This window comes from Camellia sinensis, chromosome 3 (assembly GCF_055761805.1).
Source record: "Camellia sinensis isolate YWXY chromosome 3, ASM5576180v1, whole genome shotgun sequence".
NCBI classification, from domain to species: domain Eukaryota; kingdom Viridiplantae; phylum Streptophyta; class Magnoliopsida; order Ericales; family Theaceae; genus Camellia; species Camellia sinensis.
The window spans coordinates 55,933,757-55,955,125 of NC_138963.1; the positions used below are offsets into that span (position 1 = coordinate 55,933,757).

Genomic DNA, 21,369 nt, shown 5'->3' on the forward strand with positions numbered 1-21,369 from the left:
TATCTAACAATATTTTCAATTAAATTTGACTAAAATACTATTCAAAATTAATTGGTTAAGTAAATAAAGTGAATACAACATATTTTTAAAGTTAATACTTTTATAGTTTGACTTTAACTCAACTTAATAAATTTATATGCATTAATTAATTATATAAAATTTAAATTACTCGAATTTAGTTTATGATTGACTTAAAACTCACTTCAATGACGCCTCTTGAACTTTTCTTCATTGGGGCTAATAGGGATGAGCTTTCCACCATAATTTGATCTCTCTATACCTTTCCATAACTTTTTTTTATGTCTCAATTCAAATCTACATTGATAATTCAAACCATTTATCTCGTAAGTTTTGTAATAAATGTTATCGTTACAAAAAATGAGTTTTATTAGAAAATTATAAGCTTAATAAAAAAATTACATTTTGTTTGATAAAATGAATGACAAATGTGATTAGAAATTTAAACTATCCATTTTATAAAATAAAATATTTTTTTCTTCTGTATTTATCATTTTTCGATAGAGTTTATTTTTTTGCATGTATAATCTTTATTACGAAAGTTACAAGATAAATAATTCGAATCATCAGTACGAATCCAAATTAGGGACCTAAAAAGAGATATGGAGATCAAGATATGAATGGGGAGTCTATCCCCAATAAAAAAACTGATACAATTTATTTTATTTTCAATCCCCTATCATTGATATTTATTTAAGTAGTTTGACATAAGAATTGACACCAAACTATGTCGACTTGTGAGAATGTTGCCCAAGCCCTTTAGAGGGATTTTTATTTTATGAGCCAAGTCCTAAGCCAACCCATGGACTCTGCCTAACGAATCAAGATTCAAATTTTTTTGTGGAGTTTATGGGCAGGCCAACGGGTTGCCTCTCACATGCCAATGGGCTATGCCTCATGGATCAGGATGGGCTTCAAATATGAGACCCACACCAATGTCATTCATTTCTAGCTAGGCTCCTTGCGATATGGGCTTGGCTCGAGAGAGCTTGGACTGGGTCACGATGCCTTTGACCCAAATAATGATCTTAAATTTGATAAATATGACTTAATTTTTAAAAAAAATTACAAATAAACAAATATTTTCTATCTTTATATTATATTTTAGAGAAAAAAAAATGCAAATAAGGTTCCTTCTCATTGATTTTAATTTTTGCACTTTTTTTTTTCCTGTACAAAGTTACATCCAACTAAAAAATATATATATTTTTATTTTTAGTTTTTGTTTTTAATAATTTTTAAAAAATTATTTTTCAAGTCTGTCAGAGACATTTCTAAAAAACAAAATAATTAAAAAAAAATTAAAAAATTCATTAAAAACATAAATAAATAAGTCAAAAAATTTTTAATTTTTATATTTTTGTGGTCCGTCTGGTCGGGTAGAGGCAAAAAAAAAAAAAAAAAAAAACAACTAACCCTAAAAGTGTAAGCTCGGACTTGGCTTTCCTCTTGGCTCATTCGCGCTATAAAAAATCATCGCCCTGTCTTGGCGATCTCTTCTTCATTATCGATTTTGTAGTTGAAACGCAAAATGAGCAGAAAATTCTTCGTCGGCGGCAACTGGAAATGCGTACGTATCTCTGGTTTTAACTTAATTTGGACTAGTGGGCACACTCACAAGTCCAGAATCATCCACTAGTTAATTTTTGCTTTGCTTTTTATTCTAGGCCTATTTCCTAGTCTGCATCTCAGACACAACTTATGAGACGAGCGAATTATTAGTTATGCATACATTCTAAACTCACTTAGGTTGATAATTGTACCTGCAGAATGGAACAACTGAGGAGGTGAAGAAGATTGTTACCACTTTAAATGAAGCTGAAGTCCCTTCAGAAGATGATGTGGGTAAGTTTGCAAAGAGTATTAAGAGTTAACTTCCTTTCTTATTATTTTATTTAAAGCTACTTAAAGAGAAGCCTTTTGCTGCTCCAACCCTTCCACCTAGGATATCTTAAATTTTTCATCAAATTGAGGTTGGCTTGTTACTTTCATCAATTTACTGTTCATGACCAGCCGGTTGTCCCCCGAACGACCACCTCCTTACAAAAATCTATGGAAAAATTACGTTGGCCGGTGGTTTGATGAAATTCCAAATTGTTCTGTTGGAACGTGCGATATCAAATGAAATTTTTACTCAAATTTGATGAAAACAAAGGGTAAATGTTGGAGATGCTCTTAGCCGTGTGTTTAACCATGTTTCATGCTGTTATGATTTCTTTAGTTTACTTTGGGAAATCTAAATAAGATTTGGTGGTTATCATTCTTGATTGAGAACCTCATTCTAAATAAGATTAGTAAATATGGAAAACTTTTTAAATTAGTTTTACTGATGCTTTTAATGGAAGTTTCATATGAGTGTTATGTGGATGTGGGAGCCGAATTTCATTGGATCAATAGGGACGAATGGACGAGTCTAGTTCGGGACATAATATTTATTCGGCGTTGATCCTAGTCAATTGAAGAGCCGAATAAAATAATCGACATTCTAACTAGTGGAACAAAGGCCGAGTAGAAGTATATGTAAAGTATCAAGGATGGGCCTGACCCTAGGGCCCAAAGAGAATAATATAAATACTGGATCATTAGTCAGAGAAAAGTATGCTTGAATTAGTATGTTTAACTTAAGATACAAGTAATCAAGAGAGTATATACTGACTTATCCGTCGGAATGTTAATTCCGGCATCCCTGACTGGAGTGTTCATTCCTTTTCAGGTGACTAGCTGACGATTACGAGCGTCTCCCAAGATCTGAAGAATATTTCCAAACTACTCCCCCACAATTGGCGCCATCTGTGGGAATACTCAAGAACATCCAGAGCGGGCGTAACGGAAGACCCTCCGACAGTCACTGACTAAACCACACAGAGAGACGACCTCACCCCAACAAACATGCTTGGACCGGAGACTATCGCCGCAAGACGCGCTTTGAACTTCGCCTCACCCTCGACTTCAGAGCATGAGACAATGCAAGCGATCATGGAACAAGCAAAGCAAAACGAACAGAGGTTGGAGAACATAATCGCTGAGAACGAACGTCTCCGTCAGGATTTGGCCTTGGAGGTGGCGAAGTCCAAACAAGCTGTATGCCAAGATTCGGAACGACCTCTGAGGGCAGGTGGTCGACGACCTCAAGCCCGACAACAAGACATTGATAGCGACTCCGACTCATTATCCCCAGAGCCCAAGAAGAAGGGACGACTCGAAGCGTCCAGTTCCTCTGAAGAGAGTCCACGTATAAGGCATAAGCGAAGAGGAAACAGTTCAGATGAAGAAGACCAGTATGATCCCTTCGTGCGACGGATCGTAAGGGCTGTTCTGCCCAAAAAGTTCAAAGCTCCGTCGTTCACTCTCTATGATGGAAAATTAGACCCCACCGATCACATCCATCATTACAAGCAAGCCATGACATTGCATGCAGACGACGAGGCCCTCATGTGCCGAATATTCCCCAGCAGTTTGGGCCCATTGGCTGTCAGGTGGTATTATAAACTGGAGTCGGCTTCGATCAAAAGCTTCCATCAATTACAGAAATCCTTCAGGGCCAGATTCATCACCAACGAGGTCCAGCCGAAACAAGCCGACTTTCTCTGGGCAATGCAGATCCAGCCAGGAGAAATACTAAGAGCGTACTCTGCGCGCTATTGGGAGTGTTTTAATCTTGTTGATGACGCTTGCAACGACTTCATGGCCATAACCGCCTTCAAAATGGGTTTGCATCATGACAGTGCTCTCCGCAACTCCCTGACTAGACGACCTCCCAAAACAGTCTGGTCGCTGATGAAGAAAGTTGAGGAATATTGTAAAGTGGAGGATGACGCCTTGCGGGTTAAAGTCGGAAACGTGGCCAACAAAACGACCCCTTCTGAAATTGCTCAGCCGTTAAATTTTGTACCACCTCAGAGCCCTAAACCACGGCATCGGGCTAAACGAGACAAGAGATGGGATTCTCGCCGGCCAAGCGATCAATGCTCCCACCGAGAAAATGAACAACTGCAAGTTGATAGCAGGCGCTTAAGGCGCGCCGACAAGAAATATATGGAGTTGACAGAGCTGATCAGCGCGGTTATGTCCAAAGTCCAACACCTTCCGTTCTTCACATGGCCGTCCAAAATGGTGGGACCTCCCGACACGAGAAGATGGGATAGACGGTGCAAGTATCACAAGGACCATGGCCACGATACTGAGAGTTGTTATGCATTGAAGGATCACCTAGAGAAATTGGTACAAGATGGTAGGCTACAACAGTACGTCTGAAAAGGCAACTCAACCAAAGCAATAGCCTTGAGACAGGATTCCCCTCCACTCGGCGTGATCCACGTGATATACAGCATGCCAATGTCATCTGCGGTGCATATGATTCAGTCGAATCCTGACCCTCAAAATCAACTCACTCCGGCAAAACGGCCCCATGAAGCTGCGAGCATTGCTTTTGATGATTCAGATTTGGCCGGAGTGACACTTCCCCACATCGATCCCTTGGTAATTGAGTTACGCGTAAACCGATTCACCGTTGAGCGCATACTCATTGATCCCGAGAGCACATCGGAGATTCTGTATTACAAGACATTCACCAAGCTCTGCTTCTCCGAATCGGATCTTTCTCCGGCCCCTTATCCACTATTCGGCTTCAACGCCAATCCAGAATACCCATTGGGGAAAATTACACTACCCGTTCGAGCGGGCTCCCGAACAGTGGATGTGGAATTCTTGGTCGTCAAGCTGCCATCGCCGTATAATCTCATCATGGGGCGAACTTGGTTGCATTCTATGCAGGCCGTGCCAAGCACCTATCATCAACGGCTACGCTTCCCGACAGAGCACGGCGTTGAGCAAATCCGTGGCTCACAGAAGTCGGCACAAGCATGCTATCTCTTTGCTGGAAAAACGCCAAAGGAGTTGCAAGTGAATTCTATTAAGGTGCCGGATCGGGAGAGCCTCGATGATGTTGGGCAGCCCCCAAGTGAAAAGGCCACGGAAGCCCTAGATCGAGTTGAAATCGACGGAAACCCATACAGGTTCTTCATGGTCGGCGCATCCCTGAATTAAGCCGACAGACAGTAGCTGATTTCCTTCCTGCTCAGCAACCTTAATGTCTTTGCATGGACTCCATATGAGATGCCGGGTATAGATTCGTCTGTTTCGCAGCACCGTTTGAATGTTGACCCTAAATGCAAGCCGATCATTTAGAAAAGCCGACGGTCAGGCGCAGAGCACACTGCCGCCGTTGTTGAAGAGGTTGACAGGTTGCTTGACGCGGGGGCAATCAGGGAAGTGACCTACCCTACGTGGCTCTCTAATACTGTGGTTGTGAAGAAGAAAAATGGGACTTGGCGAGTGTACGTTGATTTCACGGACCTAAACAAAGCCTGCCTCAAAGATTGTTTTTCCCTACCCAGAATTGACCAACTTGTAGATGCGACAGCATACCATCAGCGTATGAGCTTCCTCGATGCTTACAGAGGCTACCATCAAATCACCATGCATCCGGAGGACCCAGACAAAACTGCATTCCTCACCCCAAGAGGAACCTACTGCTATAAGGTTATGCCTTTTGGGCTGAAGAATGCAGGGGCAACTTACCAAAGACTGGTCACTGCCATGTTCAAGGAGCAACTCGGCCACACTATGGAAGTGTACATTGCTGACATGGTGGTCAAGTCCAAAGAAGAACAAACTCATCTAGCCGATCTGGAAGATACATTCAGCATTTTACGTAAATACAAAATGAAGCTAAACGCTTCCAAATGTGCGTTTGGGATCGGCTCTAGCAAATTCTTGGGTTACATTGTCAACCACCGAGGAATCAAAGCCAACCCGAGGCAAATCACAGCAATCTTGGAGCTCGGCTCCCCTCGTTCAGTAAAAGAGGTTCAAAAGTTAATGGGGATGGCCGCCGCACTCAACAGGTTCATCAGTCGGTCTACAGATCGCTGTCGACAATTCTTCCATATACTACGGCAGGGCAAGGCTTTTGAATGGTCCGCCGAGTGCGAAGCCGCTCTCAACGGCCTCAAAACCTACCTCTGATCAGTTCCACTCTTGACAACACCTTCGGCAGGTGACCCGCTCATTTTGTATCTGGCAGTTTCTGACCAGGCCGTTAGCGCCGTACTGATGAAGGAAGAGCTGGGGGAGCAGCGGCCAGTATATTATGTGAGCAAGGCAATGGTCGACGCCGAAACACGTTACCTTCCGCTGTAAAAACTCATCCTAGCCCTAGTCATGGTAGCAAGAAAACTGATGCATTACTTCCAGGGGCATAGCATCGGAGTGCTAACAGATTACCCCCTCCGATCAGTACTACGTAGTGCGGAAACATCAGGACGCGTTTCAAAGTGGGCTCTTGAACTTGGCCAGTACGATATTCAGTTTCTACCTAGAACCTCAATCAAGGGACAGGTGTTTGTCGACTTTGTGGCCGAATTCACTGGTGGTCTTGTCGATTTCAAGTCTGATGAAATTCGACTTAAGCCGAACTGGAGAATTTATGTTGGGGACATTTGACAGTTGTACTGTGATGGATCATCCAATCAGCGGGGCAGTGGAGCTGGAGTAGTAATCATAGCTCCCGATGGCGCAATAATTGAGTAGGCCGTCAAACTCGGCTTTGAGGCGTCAAATAACGAAGCCGAATACGAAGCCCTTCTAACTGTAGAATGCACATCTTCTGGGTGCTCGGCGTCTGCTTGTATTTTGCGATTCAAAATTGGTGATCAATCAGTTAAAAGGAGAGTACGCGGCAAGAAATGACCGTATGGCGGCTTACATGAAAACATCTAACTCCTTGCTGGCAAAATTTGACCATTATGAATTGAATCAGATAACACGTAATCAGAACACACATGCAGATGCCCTAGCTTGCCTAGCCTCCGCCATTAACTCAGAGATTAAACGGACCATCGAGGTGGGTTTCATCCGGGAGCCAAGCATTGGTCCTTCGGAGGAAGTGCAGGTCAATGTCATAGAATCTGGACCGAGTTGGATGGATCCCATTGCTGCATTCTTGTCTTCCGAACAGCTCCCAGAGGACAAGAAAGAAGCGCACAAGCTGCGAAACAAAACCCTGCGATACTACTTGGATCCGCAAGGAAAGCTTTATAAAAAATCGCTTTCTGGTCCATACCTGGAATGCGTGCATCCGGACAAAGTCGAAGAGCTTCTGACTGAAATACATGAAGGCAGTTGTGGCGCACATTCTGGCGGGCGCTCTTTGGCCCATCGAGCTATAACACAAGGATATTATTGGCTGACAATGAGATCTGATGCCGAATGCTATGTGAAAAAATGTGAATAGTGCCAGAAGTTCTCCCCGTTAGCTCATCTGCCTGTTGAAGAGTTAAGCTCTATTACCAGTCCCTGGCCGTTCGCCTAGTGGGGACTTGATATCGTAGGACCATTGCCGAGTTTCCTAGGGAACAAGCGATACTTGATCGTCGCGACAGATTACTTCACAAAATGGGTCGAAGCGGAGGCATTAACGCACATTCGAGATGCTGATGTTAAGCGCTTTGTATGGAAAAATATCATAACACGATTCGGCATTCCAAGAGCTCTTATCTCAGATAACGGCACCCAGTTTGATTGTGGCGTCTACCGAGAGCTGTGCAGCAAGTATGGTATCCGGCCTTACTTTTCCACGCCAGCTTACCCCCAAAGCAATGGTCAAGCCGAAGCCTCTAACAAATCCATCTTGGACGGCATTAAGAAGAGGCTGAAGCAAGCTAAAGGCAAATGGGTTGAAGAATTGCCGAGTGTATTGTGGGCTCATAGAACTACGCTGAGGCGATCCACTGGAGAAACGCCGTTTGCTTTATGCTTTGGAACCCAGGCGATCATACCCCTGGAGATCGGCCACCCAACCCTGAAATCGCAAGTTTTTTATATGGGCCGAAATGACATGATGTTGGCTTTGGATTTGACTCTGATCGAAGAACGAAGAGACCGTGCCCTTGCGTTTATGGCATGATACCAGTAATAGCTTGCTAAGTCGTACAATCAACGTGTTCAGCTGCGCCGCTACACACCAGGAGAGTTGATCTTGAAGAAAGTACTTCTAGCTGCCAGGAAATCGGCTGATGGAAAATTGGGTCCTAACTGGGACGACCCCTATCAGGTCGATTCGATTGTAGGAGTAGGGGCATATCGGCTCAAAGACATGTCCGGAAGGAGTCTGCCACGGCCTTGGAATTCAACGCACTTGCGTAAATTCTATCATTGAACCCGACTTGTAGGGAATGATACTAGTTTTGAATGGTTCACCATGTACACTCTCCACTTTTGTAATGCAAAGATCCCTGTTTACTCATTGCAAAGTCCAGTTCAAAAGTGTTCCAACGAAAGCCTCCGGATTCGGAGCGCCCTTCGTGGATATCACGATTGACCAAATAAAGTCTCCGAATTCGAAGCCCCATTAGTGCATGACACTTTTGGGCTAATTAAGCTTCCGGATTCGGAGCGCCCTTCGTGGATATCACAATTGGCCAAAAAGACTCCGGATTCGGAGCCCCATCGGCGCATGACGCCTTTTGGCCGATTAAGCCTCCGGATTCGGAGCTCCCTTCGTGGATATCACGATTGGCCAAAAAGACTTCGGATTCGGAGCCCCATCGGCGCATAACGCCTTTGGGTCGATTAAGCCTCCGGATTCGGAGCCCCATCGGCGCATGACGCCTTTGGGCTAATTAAGCCTCCGGATTTGGGGCGCCCTTCGTGGATATCACGATTGGCCAAAAAGACTCCGGATTCGGAGTCCCATTGGCGCATGACGCCTTTGGGCTGATTAAGCCTCCGGATTCGGAGCGTCCTTTGTGGATATCACGGTGGATATCACGATTGGCCAAATAAAGACTCCGGATTCGGAGCCATATCGGCGCATGATGCCTTTGGGCCGATTATGCCTCTAGATTCGGAGCAACCTTTGTGAATATCACGATCGGCCAAGTCTCCGAATTCAGAGCCCTAGTAGTACATGACACGTTTGGGCCGAATAATCCTCCTAATTCGGATGGCCTTCGTACAAGCCGTGTAAACAAAGGCTGAAATATGCAAATATTCAAAATGAAATAGTTCAAGCCGCATAAACGTAGGCTAAAACGTGCGAACATTCAAAATAAAATGTGTCCTTAGATAAATCTATTGGCATCAAGTGCACTAATATAAATAAAAAGTACACTACAAATTGAAAACGAAGTGTTTTATTAAAATTAGCCAATAAATACATAATTTCGCTCTCAATCTACATAAGCATTACAAGGTCTGCTTCTATTCGGCGGCTCCCTCATCATCACTCTTCTTAACTTCGAAAGCGGAAAAGGTAAAATCATTCTGTTGGTACAACGGCAACGCAGAATTCACACCTGCTGCCTGGAGAGCCTCAGCTTGCTGAAGTGCCTTGATCCAGCCGTGCTTAAACCCACGATTTTCACATCGGCAAACTTCTTCGACGAGTTTCTCCATGGTCTTCTGTATTCCGACCTTTCGGCCGTCATGGAAGCCTTTTTCATAGGCCGTGGTCCTTGCAGTCTCAATCGCGAACATGCTATCCGTGTTCCGATTGGCAATAGCATCACTTATCAGCCTTTGAGTCACCCTCTCTTCCACAACCGGGTTGGGATGGTTGGCCGATTGAGACTAGGCAGACTTGATTTTCCTTAGCTCACGCTCAGCCTTCTCCGCGCGAGCTTCTAACTTCCGAATGCGTTCATCTCTCTGCTCTATATCGCGCCGAGTGGCGCGAAGACGCATGCTAATTTCATAAGTGGTGTACAGCTCCTTCACCGCCCCGTGAACGCCTTCACGAAACACTTTGAAATCTTGCCGACCTACCATCGATTGCTGGACTTTGGGTGGAAAAATCTGTCGAGCAAACTCGACTGCCACATTTGGATTTCGAACGATCGAATCCGTCTCTGTCATTGGTCTATTCCCCACGAAGACCGCAAAACTCAATGGGCGCAGAGTCGCATCGGATTCCCTTCCAGAACGGGGTTGAGGAGATTTGCCCTGTGGCTGCTTGTCCCTCTTGGGCGACCTACTTCGACGACGAGGAGATTGGTGTCTCTCCCGATCCCTCGAAGTCCTACTTCCCGTGCGCGAAGGTTCACCACTTCGACTCATATCTCCTCCCAGCTAAGCTAGCGCCCTCGCTTCCCCTCTGCTGTTAAAGAAAAGTCTATTTGACATTCGCACTTGTTTAACCTTCCTCAAAGAACTGGACTCTGAGCATATAAATAGGACCTTCATTCACGAAGTACACGCCCATTTATTCCCTACGGGGGCAGCACCTCCGAGGCGATCTTATTAATATTAAAACCTCAACAGCTCGGCGCCGATTGAGTCATGTGTCCCAATCGCCCCATGAACCTCTGTTATTCGGCATTCCAGTTCATGAACCAGCTGGGGCAAGGGCAGATTCATCAATCTAGTCGGCTTGAGTGCCACAGCCGCTCCATGAATCGATTTATCAGTACAATATTCATGAGTTCATTTTATTCGGCATTCTAAGTTTGTGAATCAGTTAGGGCAAGAGCAGATTCATCAATCTAGTCGGCTTAAGTGCCTTAGCCGCTCCATGAATCGATTTATCAGTACAATACTCATGAACCTCCATTATTTGGCGTTCTATGTTCATGAACCAGCTAGGGTAAGGGCAGATTCATCAATCCAGTCGGCTCGAGTGCCCCAGCCGCTCCAAGAATCGATTTATCAATACAATATTCATAAGTTCATTTAATTTGGCGTTCTAGTTCATGAACCTCAGTTATTCGGCGTTCTTGTTCATGAACCAGCTAAGGACAGATTCGTCAAGCTAATCAGCTTATGTACCCTAGCTGCCTTATGAGCTGACCTATCAGCACCTCATGAATTCATTTTATTCAGTCATAAATCAAATTCATTAATTTAATAGGCTAATAAGTTTGTCGTCTCACGTAGTCGTGACATTTTGTTTTAACTGTTGATTCTTTTAATTCTGTACTCATATAACAAACAATACAAGCAATAACTTGAGAGCATAGAAAATTTTCATTCATAAATTGGGCGCTAACAGCGGACATTTTACACATGAAAATCCAAAAAAGATGAAAATCAACTAACAAAGAACATACATTCAAAACACCTAACAAAACTAAAGTGTCCCCCAAATCAATCCTCGAAATCAGACTCAAGCGGCTCAACGTCCACTTGCACGTATGGAATTGGCATAGCCAATGTCACTCCAGCGGCAGCAAGGGCTTTGAGCCAGCCATGTTTGAATCCCCGATTCTCGAATTTGGGGACTTCTTCTACGTAGTTTGCAAGGGCGGCGCTCTTCCCAGCCTCGAACGCTTCGGAAGCCTCGGAGTCGGCTTTTTCTTTGCCTTTTTCGACTCCTCCAATTCGGCCTCCAGCTTGACAAGCGCCTCCTCGGCTAACTTGAGCGATTCCTCGCTTGCGTTTGCCCTCTCCTTGGCTTCCGATCTGAGCTTATCAGCAGTCCACGCCCTTTCCTTCTCAGCATCGGCCCGTGCACTTTCCATTGTCGCTCTGGTCGCCTTAAACTCGGCCCTGCTCCTTTCACCCTTGACTTCCGACTTCAAACGGCCAATTCTTTCAATGGCATCATGCTGGCGGCAGCCTATTTCGGCTATCCTTCCGACCGTCTGCAAAACAAGAAGTTAGGATTGTCACATACCAAGAAATACCGTCTGCAAACCGAACCAAAACAAGGAGTTAGGATCAAGTCATTTACCAGAAGAGCCGACTGGGCAGCTAATGCTATTGCTACCAAATCCGGCTCCTTACGAAAGGTTGCCTTATCAGCCGGCAACGAGACCGAGGCAGCCAAGCTCAACGCCACAACCGGATCTGTCAAGGCCGACGCTTCAGAGGAGATCGGCATGTTTTTTATCTTTGGCTCAACAACAAAAGGAGCAACCACACCCGACTCCTCTAAACGTGGCCGTTTATCAACGAAGTCCTCCTCAGAGCCGGCCTCGCTCTCGGCGGCACATTTTTCTCCCCGTTCTTCTGGAATCGGCCGTTCTTCTGCCTTCTCCGTCTCGGCCACATGAACTTGAGCCGTCTCTTCTACAATAATAGGTTCGGAAGATTCAGTCGGGGCAGGAATAGAACGGGTGGCCTCGGCTTTTCGTCGGGCAGCCATGCATTTGGCGTTTCTCTTTCTTGCCAACTACGTGAGATTTTCCCCAGCCATACCCTCAGAATAAGCGCCAGGAAGGTCTCCCAAATTTGTGAAAATATCTTCGAAGGAGGCGTCCCCTCAGCCTGACGTTGACGGAGGGTTGGACGAGTTGAGTCCGGCTTCCTCAAAGGTCGAGTTAAGAGCTTTGTCAACTTCCACTGCCAACTGGTCCGGATCCTCGGCGATTGGTTCGGCCACTTGTTCTTCTACGTGTTCAAAATCGGATGTTTCTAAACCAATCTGTCTTAAGTTCTTGAAGCTGGGGAAGATAAGGACTGTAAGATGGTTGTCGCCTCGCGGGATCGAAATGTTGTCTGCAGCCGAGAATGTCGTGTAAGTTGGCTCGTACCGCAGGAGAATGTGGGCCGCCCTCCCTTGTTTTTGAAGGTTTGGACGGCCGACAAACCGTAACACGGTTTTAATTTCTGCAAGCACAGCGTCGTCGCCTGAAACCAACACTCTCTTCAAGTCGTTGCCTGCATAAACAAAGCGATTAGATGTATATAGTGTCGAATACAGATATTGTAATAACAGAAACAAAAGTGATCTAATCGGCTACCTGGTTCGTCTTTTCGCCTTGGCACGGGGTTTAGGCGATCTTCACCTTCGCCGAATTCCCAATTGCCTCAGACAACGACCATCACGTCATCGACACGCTTGCCAGAGAGCTGGCAAGCATGGTCACTAAGTGATGATCAGTGTCCTTGGCTCTAAGAAAGTAGCGTCCTAGCCGGCCAGTAGATTTGGCTAGGACATAACAATGCCGAATGGCGGGTATACCTAAATTAATCCTAAGACGCCGGTTTAGCTCTACAATCCCCATTATGATGTGAAAAAAATTCACATTGGGCTGGGAAGGGATTAGACCCCAGTATTGAAAAATAGCCCTAAAAAATGGGTGGAGGGGAAAGCGGTCTCCGCCCTCAGCAATTGACAGGAGAGGAAAACCGATTGTGCTCTCATCTTCCCTCTCCATATCAGTGGTGCTGTCTGCCAAAAATGACAGATGGATGTCGTCGGGGATGGAAAAACGGCATCGAAAGCCGGAGATTTGATCCGCTGAAAGGAGCTCCTTTAGATGTTTCGCCATACTGGCCAGCCCAAGGATTATGGGAAACTAAAAGCAAACAAGGAAGTGGGATCGGAAGTGAAGGAGAAGAAGACTTACAGGAGATGAAGGGAAAAATGAGGAATAAGGAGTTGCAGAAGCCGCGAAGTGAAGGAGTTGCACTAGAAGGTGAACTGGGTATTTTTGAGTATTCAAAACATGCATTCGAAGAGACAATTTTAAATCACATTAAATGGAGGCAGAGTACGAAGGGGCGGAAAATCGTTATAGTGACCAAAAAGCGTATGCGCGTTCTGAATGCATCGGAAAGAGGATTAACCGCTGAATTTTTGACTTTCCAGGCTCAAAGCCAAACACACCGACTAACTGATGCTAGTGGGGTGTTTGGGGGGCAATTGTGGGAGCCGAATTTCATTGGAGCAATAGGGACGAATGGACGAGTCCAGTCCGGGACATAATATTTATTCGGCATTGATCCTAGTCAATTGAAGAGTCGAATAAAATAATCAGCATTCCAACTAGTGAACAAAGGCCGAGTAGAAGTATATATAAAGGATCGAGGATGGGCCTGACCCTAGGGCCCAAAGAGAATAATATAAATACTGGATCATCAGTCAAAGAAAGGTATGTGAGAAGTATACTTAACTTAAGATACAAGTAATCAAAAGAGTATATGCTGACTTATCTATCGGAGTGCTAATTCCGGCACCCCTGACCGGAGTGTTCATTCCTTTTCAGGTGACTAGCTGGGAATTATGAGCGTCCCCCAGGATCTGAAGAGTATTTCCAAACCACTCCCCCACAGTGGAAATCGTCATGTTTTCTGGATGTTAGATATGCAATCTCTATATACCCTAAAGTTTAGAAGATCTTTTCTCGAAAGATCGTAATTTGGCAATGAGAGAGTAATGCATTGGGTGTCTTATGCTTGTTTTTACAGAGGAATGTTAAATTAGCTCATTCACTCACTAAGTTGTTTGCTTTTTTCCCTCTGATTTTGGGTGCTATGGTGAGAGCTATGATTGCACTCCCCACTGTAAGAATATAAATGAGATGTCCACTTGGGCCCAATGTCATGTAACGTTCTGCTGGATAAACGCATATGCGTCCTCTTGCGAAACATTGAGATATGCATAATATTCATAAATTCAGATTTTGCAATATCGAAAAAATTATTAAATTCATCGACTGCAAATCTTTATGTACTGGTCGAGCTTTTTAGTACACAATTTATATTAGTTTATGTTGGTAAACATAAAGTTCATTTGGGGCCAAATTTTTGGAGGTTGAGCTTGAACTAGATTGACCAGAACAAGCTTGTGTTAAAATTACGGTTGCACTTGGTTCAGAATCTGCTAACAGTTGGTTTGGGCTTTTCTCGAGGCACAGGCAACCTGACCTTACGAGGACCCACCTATGCATATTCATAGTAGTGTACTCGTATTACATCTTCTAGAAGTGTTTTGACCATATAACAGAAGGTTTGATTTGTGCATTATACTCATTGAATACTTATGTTGGAAAAACTATAGATTCATCAATTAGATTAAACAGGGGAAATAGGCATGCACACCCCTTATTGCAAGTTATACGTTCCTGCTCAACTTATGTCATGTAGCCTGCTTCCATTTAGTTCATCTAAACTATTGTATTTATTTACAATGGATACTTCCTTGAAGTTTTTAAGCTTGATTTGCTTCAATGAATACATTTCTTCGTTAAGAAGTTAACGATAAAAATTAATAATAATTCTGCCAGAGTTTCCTGGTGTTGTATTGTCTCTCTCTCTCTCTCTCTCTCTCTCTCTCTCTCTTGTGGACTTTTGCACGGGTGTATCTATATGTTCTTGTAGTTTAACTATTTTTTGTCTTCAAGGTTTTGATATGGCATGGACGTGTTTTGCTTGCAGAGGTTGTTGTAAGCCCTCCATTTGTGTTTCTTCCTGTGGTAAAAAATTTATTGCGCTCTGATTTCCAAATTGCCGCACAAAACTGTTGGGTTCGGAAAGGAGGTGCTTTTACCGGTGAGGTTAGGTATGTCATGATCTGCTCCTATTGTCCAGTTCATTGGAATCCTTGCCTTGTCATATTTTAGATTGAAATTCTTTGTGACAAGTGATTATGGATTCATTGCATAAAAGCTTGTCATTTGTATTGTAAAATTGTTATCCATTTTGTCATTGTCATCTGTTCTAGTTATTGGAAGATTCGTGTAGTGTTCTTTCCTTATAGTTTTGACTTGAATTTAAGCTTCCTTATCTGGAGTTTACACGTGGACATTTCTTTTCGTCTTTACCCAACCTATTCCTTGTATGTTCCATATACAATTTCCATTATTTTTGTGGATATTCAATAATTTGGTGTACCTACTGAATTCAACTTAAGGCTTGGTTTGGTTTGGTTACTTACTGAATTCAACTTGGGGCTACATTTGCTCAACTTTGTGTAATGTTCTAAGGTGGTCTGGAGCCTACTATCTTTTAGCTGAATATTTCACATAATAGTTCTTATCCATTGAGGAGGCTATTAAAAGGAAATAGAAACCGATTTGACAATTAATCACTTAAACATTTGAACCTTTTGTTGTGTGATACTATTAATTATGAGGTTTAATTTAATGTAATGCAGAAAATCAATTTGTTCTCTTTTGCTATTTGCTTGAGTCAAAGATGGATCTTTGTTCATGAACAACTGACTTGCTGCAATATGTGGGTTTTAATTGTTTTTTTGTGTTTAAAGTGATTTCTCTTATTGTGACAGTGCTGAGATGCTTGTCAATTTGGGCATTCCTTGGGTCATTCTTGGTCATTCTGAGAGAAGACTTATATTAAATGAATCCAGTGAGGTAACTTTTGTACCTTCTTATATATGAAAAATGCTGTGCCGCACAAAATGTTGTGTCACACATCAGTGATTATTGCTTTGTTTTTTGTTATATGGAGTGATCTGCCATTTATTTCTTAGAATCTGGTTCACTTGGAATTTTAATGCAGTTCATTGGAGATAAAGTTGCATATGCTCTTTCAATGGGCTTGAAGGTGATTGCCTGCATTGGGGAGACCCTTGAGCAGCGAGAATCAGGATCTACAATGGCTGTAGTTGCCGCACAAACGAACGCAATTGCTGGTACATAGATATCTACCGTCCTGAAACCAAAATACGCAAGCAATTATATGGTAGTCTGGTACTTTGCTTTAATGTGGGTTCTAGAGATATTCCTACCACCAGCATTTTCTTGTTATTTATCAAAAAAAAAAAAAAAAAGGAAAAAATCTATTGTCTACTGTTAGCTTCTGAGAAATACAAGTTTCTTTTAGTTGTTTTGGTTCTGGATCTTCCAGATATAATATTTTTTATTGGTTTTACACTTATCAGTTTTTTATTATTTTTATTTTATAGTTATTTTTTGCTGGAAAAAATTCTATATTTCTTCATAAATACATCTCGAATAATTTTCAACTGTTCTCTTGCAGAACGAATATCACACTGGTCGAATGTTGTTATAGCTTATGAACCAGTTTGGGCCATTGGAACGGGAAAGGTTGCGACCCCTGCTCAGGCTCAGGAAGTAAGTTCCTTCTTGTCTTGGCGGTTGTCTTATTGAGTTCAATGTTTTATTACCAGGGATCCTTAAACAAGCAATCATGTTTTAGTTTAGCCCTTTTCATTAAACCATGAGATGCTGCTCTGGTGTTAGTTCAAAGAATGGTGTCAATGTGAGTCAGCTTTTTGGCAAAAGAAAATATTCCAAGTGGTTTCTGTCTCTATTAATTTTGAAGTTTTTTGTGGATGTTTGTGATGGATCAAGCTACTGCTATGAAGTTCATTTCTGCTTTGATAGTGTGGACAATCTGCACTTGAAGTTAATTTCTGTTAATAAAGCTTATTCTTCCGATTCCACATTGGAATGGTTAAAAGGGTTTGTTGCTTTAGTATTGATTCTTCCTGTATCTCAGTTATGTAGCCAATTGTTTTTGGGTCTTTCACAACTTTATGCACTACGCAATAACTCTTTTTTGATTTGTTATACGTAGCAGAGGTTCTATCAGAGTTTTTCCTTTTGTTATGAAATGTCTGTTATACAACACATTTCTCCTTGGCAAGTATCTATGGGCTGTTTCATTGGCTACTACCAGGGCCATCACCTAGCTTTGCTTGTGCAACTTGATAATTACTATTCAAGCTAGGTTATTTATCATAAGAATTCTTTTACGCTGTGTTTGGTTGGGGGATTTGGGGAGGGATTTAGAAAATGAAAGAGAAAAGGTGTGTGAAATGTAGGTATATTTTATTCATATTTCACTTATTTTTTCTCTTTTCCTTTCCAAATCCCCCAACCAAACACAGCATTAAGCTAGGCAGTTACCTTTCCTCTGGACTGTTCACCAATGTACTGAGGCAACCATTTTGACCATTTGATACCTCAATAGTAGCTTCTTGTACTCCAAAAAAGGGTAGCAATACCCTATTGTATGGGCTGAGCCACTTCTACATTTTTGTTGCTAAGCAATCCCATTTTATTGCATCCACATTGAATACTTATTCATGATGTTTCCTTTATCACTTTTTAAATTCTTGTATGTTTATTTTCTTATTACTTTGATACTTCAAGTAATTCTTTGACATAGTCTATTCATAACAAATGGTGTACGTTTATTCCAGGTCCATTTTGAATTGAGGAAATGGCTTCAGGATAATTCTGGTGCTGAAGTTGCGGCGTCAACCCAAATTATTTATGGAGGTATTCTTGTCCTTTTTGCTATCAATTTGCTAATCCAATACCCTTTTTTACATATTTTTTACTTTGTTTTATATACTAACTGTAAGGTGCCAATTTAATATCAACCATTTGAGTCAATTCTGGTTAATTCTCGAGTCAATTCTGGACTATTTGAAGCCTGGACTGTTTGAGTCAATTCTGGTTAGTTCTTGATGTTGAAAGTTGAAGCCTGGACTATTTGAGTCAATTCTGGTCAGTTCTTGATGTTGAAAGTTGAAGCCTGGACTTTGGTTTTGTGATTATGGTACTCACCAACTAAATGTGGTTAGGTTTTTTAGGGTCTCAGCTAACTGATCATGGTTTCCATATTGGTATTATAAGGTCAACTCTCCTGTTTGGGAAGCTAATAAATTAAGGATTGCAGGGGTTAGTAGCTATGCTTGGGGGGTTCACTGCCAAGGATGGAACTAGGGGGATGCGGGCAGGTTCAGTCGCACCCCCAAAAGCTTTAAAAATTAAGTATATTATACTAGTAATTAGTAAAATAATTTCAAACTATGGTATTTCGCACCCCCAAAATTTCAATAATTTGCACCCTCAAAATTATTCACATTACAAAATTATAAAAATAGTTTCTAAATCAAGTTTTATGAAATGTTGATCTATTTTATTTGTTTTTTGTATTTTTGTTATATTTTTATATTGTTTAGAGTTACTTATAGTCTTTTATTTGTTTTTATTTATTACTAATTTTGTTTTTTGTTCATATGTGATTTATGTTCTTTTTTTTCCTTTTATAAATCACACTTTAATTTGTTTATGCATCTTATTTTATATTCATTCTTATTTGTTAATTCTTTAGAAATAAGAATATTATCTGGAAATAAAAATATTTTCTACTTCAACATAGCATTCTTAAAAATAAGTTCATTAATTTTAATACCACTTATTAAAACGGATTATCATTATACTCATAAAAACATACATTTTCAATGTAAAACTCTTCAAAACTAAACTAAACCAATAAGATGGAAGCAAATTTTGTAACAAGTTAAATGATCATATTTGTTGAGAAAGATGGTTAAGGTTTTGATGCCGAGTCTATTATAAATGTTTATATGTATATATATTATAAAAGTAGTGATTATAACATTTTTAAATAGTTAACTTTAGTTGACGGAGACATGATAATAGTTAATATTTTTGTTAAGCTAATGCAGACAAAAGAAATATGCTCAATTATATTTTTGTTCTTAATTATGTTGACGAAGAATGTGTAATAGTAATATTATTTATTTTTTTGTTCTGGCATAAATCAAAATTTAAAATTTTGTAATAATTTTTTTCATTGAAAAGTTACTTGTGTTTTTGCCTTCCCTCGAATTCTTGATCCAACCCTGTTCACTGCAATAACAGAAAAAAAAAAAAAAAAAAAGCTGGCTAATTCCACTGCCCTCCATGATTCATTGTCCCAGAATAGGCTTGTGGTCTTGCTTCTCCCCTCCCCTTCCCTCTCTCTCTCTCTCTCTCTCTCTCTCTCTCTCTCATGAATGTCCTCTTATATGCTAATTGCAGGTTCTGTGAATGGAGCAAACTGCAAAGAATTGGCAGCACAGCCAGATGTGGATGGATTTTTGGTTGGAGGAGCTTCCCTAAAGGTGTTTTTTTTTTGGTTTATTACAGCATTATTACTTGTTATCAATTGGTTCTTTTTCGCTGAATTCGGTTACTTGACTCTTTTTACCCCCTTCATACTTACCAGCCTGAATTCATTGACATCATCAAGTCGGCCACCGTGAAGAAGAATTAAAGAAGTTGGAAACCAGGTAATGGTGCAATCATACCTTGTAGCTCCTTCCTAGAATGTCTTTTAAGCTACTTTGAGTAATAATTTTGCGGTTATCCTTGGACTAAACATTTAACCATTGTGGTTGTGTGTGAAATATATTAGAGACCTTTTCTGTGCATACTTGCTTCATGTATTTAAATGTGACCATCTTTTTATTTTTATTTTTATTTTCTTTCGTTGGACATGATGATTTTATATGTATCATTTATCAATGGAGTTGTTTGGTTACTGGTTTAAATTCTATTTTCGGACCAGGGTTGGAAGTGGCAATGATCTAGATGTTCCATGTGATAATGTTTTTCTTTTTTCCCTTTTCTTTCTTGAAAGTTGTCAATTGTTATTATTTTCTCACAAAAAATCACATTAACCAAATATATATATATATATATATATATATTTCACTTTTCTTTCTTTTACAGATTCACTTCCACTTTTATCATATTTGTCACTCTAATCAAATGGACCATAGAGTTCTTGAAATACTAGTAGAAACACTTCTTTTTTCATAAAAATACATAAATTGGCTGGCTCTAGCTAATAAAGATAAAAGATAAAATAAATTAAAATAATAATAAGATAAAATGTCACATTTAAATTTTAATTTTTTTAATTTTTTTTCCTCACAATATCAAATCTATTATTAAAAAAAAAATTAACTGCCATTCTAAACATAACTTTTTTATCAAAAAATCAATTAAAATAGTCAAGTTTTCAAACAAGTCCATTATCCAAAGAGCTTAGTTACAACCTCTCCCGATACAAAGGGAAAGGGAGAGAGGGCTCCTGATTACAATTAAACACTTGACCCTATTTGTTTTTTTTTTTTTTTTCATTTCAATTATACAGTTGACTTTAGATCAATATTTTCATGAAATTTTGTTCATATTGCTGTAAAATAGATAGGGTTTGACATTTTGGTGAAGGGTCACAGTTAATGGAAGTCTTTCGTACACTGAAAGCCCTATTTTTCTGGTGATAATGATTTGAGTAATGATTGAGATTTTCACATTCCTCACATCATCTTATGTGAGAGAGTGGCAAAGACAAAAACAAAAACACACATAGAACAGTCGCACATATTTGGAGGTCATGGAGTTCTCAAATTGGGAGTCCCAAACTTTTTCTAATGATTTAATGGAAGTCTTTCGTACGCTAATACTGTTTAATTGTCTCAAAAAAAAATTTAATTGAATGAATTATATAATTGCACTAATACGATTGTAAAATGGAATATCTAAAATAATAAGCAAATTTATGATTTTCTTGATGGTTCAAGTTTGGTAAATTTTTTAAGAGATAGGATAACAATCTAAAATTGAGGGAACAAAATTGTTATGCTTTGTGCGCAGGAAAAACCTGAATCGTGTTCATTTATTAAATAATTCAAAAAAAAATTGAATTAGTTGATTTTGAGTAAAAATAATTTCATTTGCACAACTGAATGTGTTTTGATACCATATTTACAATAAATTAAGATTATGTTTAGATTTTGGATTTATAAAAGAAAAAACTTGTAAAAATTAAAATACTTTT

General features: G+C 40.7%; 1 protein-coding gene across 1 annotated transcript; it reads left to right on the forward strand.

Annotated features, from left to right (window-relative positions):
• The first annotated feature begins 1,365 nt into the window (after nt 1-1,365).
• Nucleotides 1,366-20,106, forward strand: LOC114289489 (triosephosphate isomerase, cytosolic). Its single transcript, XM_028233235.2, has 9 exons — nt 1,366-1,588; nt 1,788-1,863; nt 15,178-15,301; nt 16,028-16,112; nt 16,261-16,393; nt 16,741-16,835; nt 17,930-18,008; nt 19,563-19,645; nt 19,750-20,106. The coding sequence occupies exons 1-9, from the start codon at nt 1,550-1,552 to the stop codon at nt 19,795-19,797; spliced, it is 762 nt and encodes a 253-aa protein (XP_028089036.2). The 5' UTR covers nt 1,366-1,549; the 3' UTR covers nt 19,798-20,106.
• Nucleotides 20,107-21,369: the final 1,263 nt, after the last annotated feature.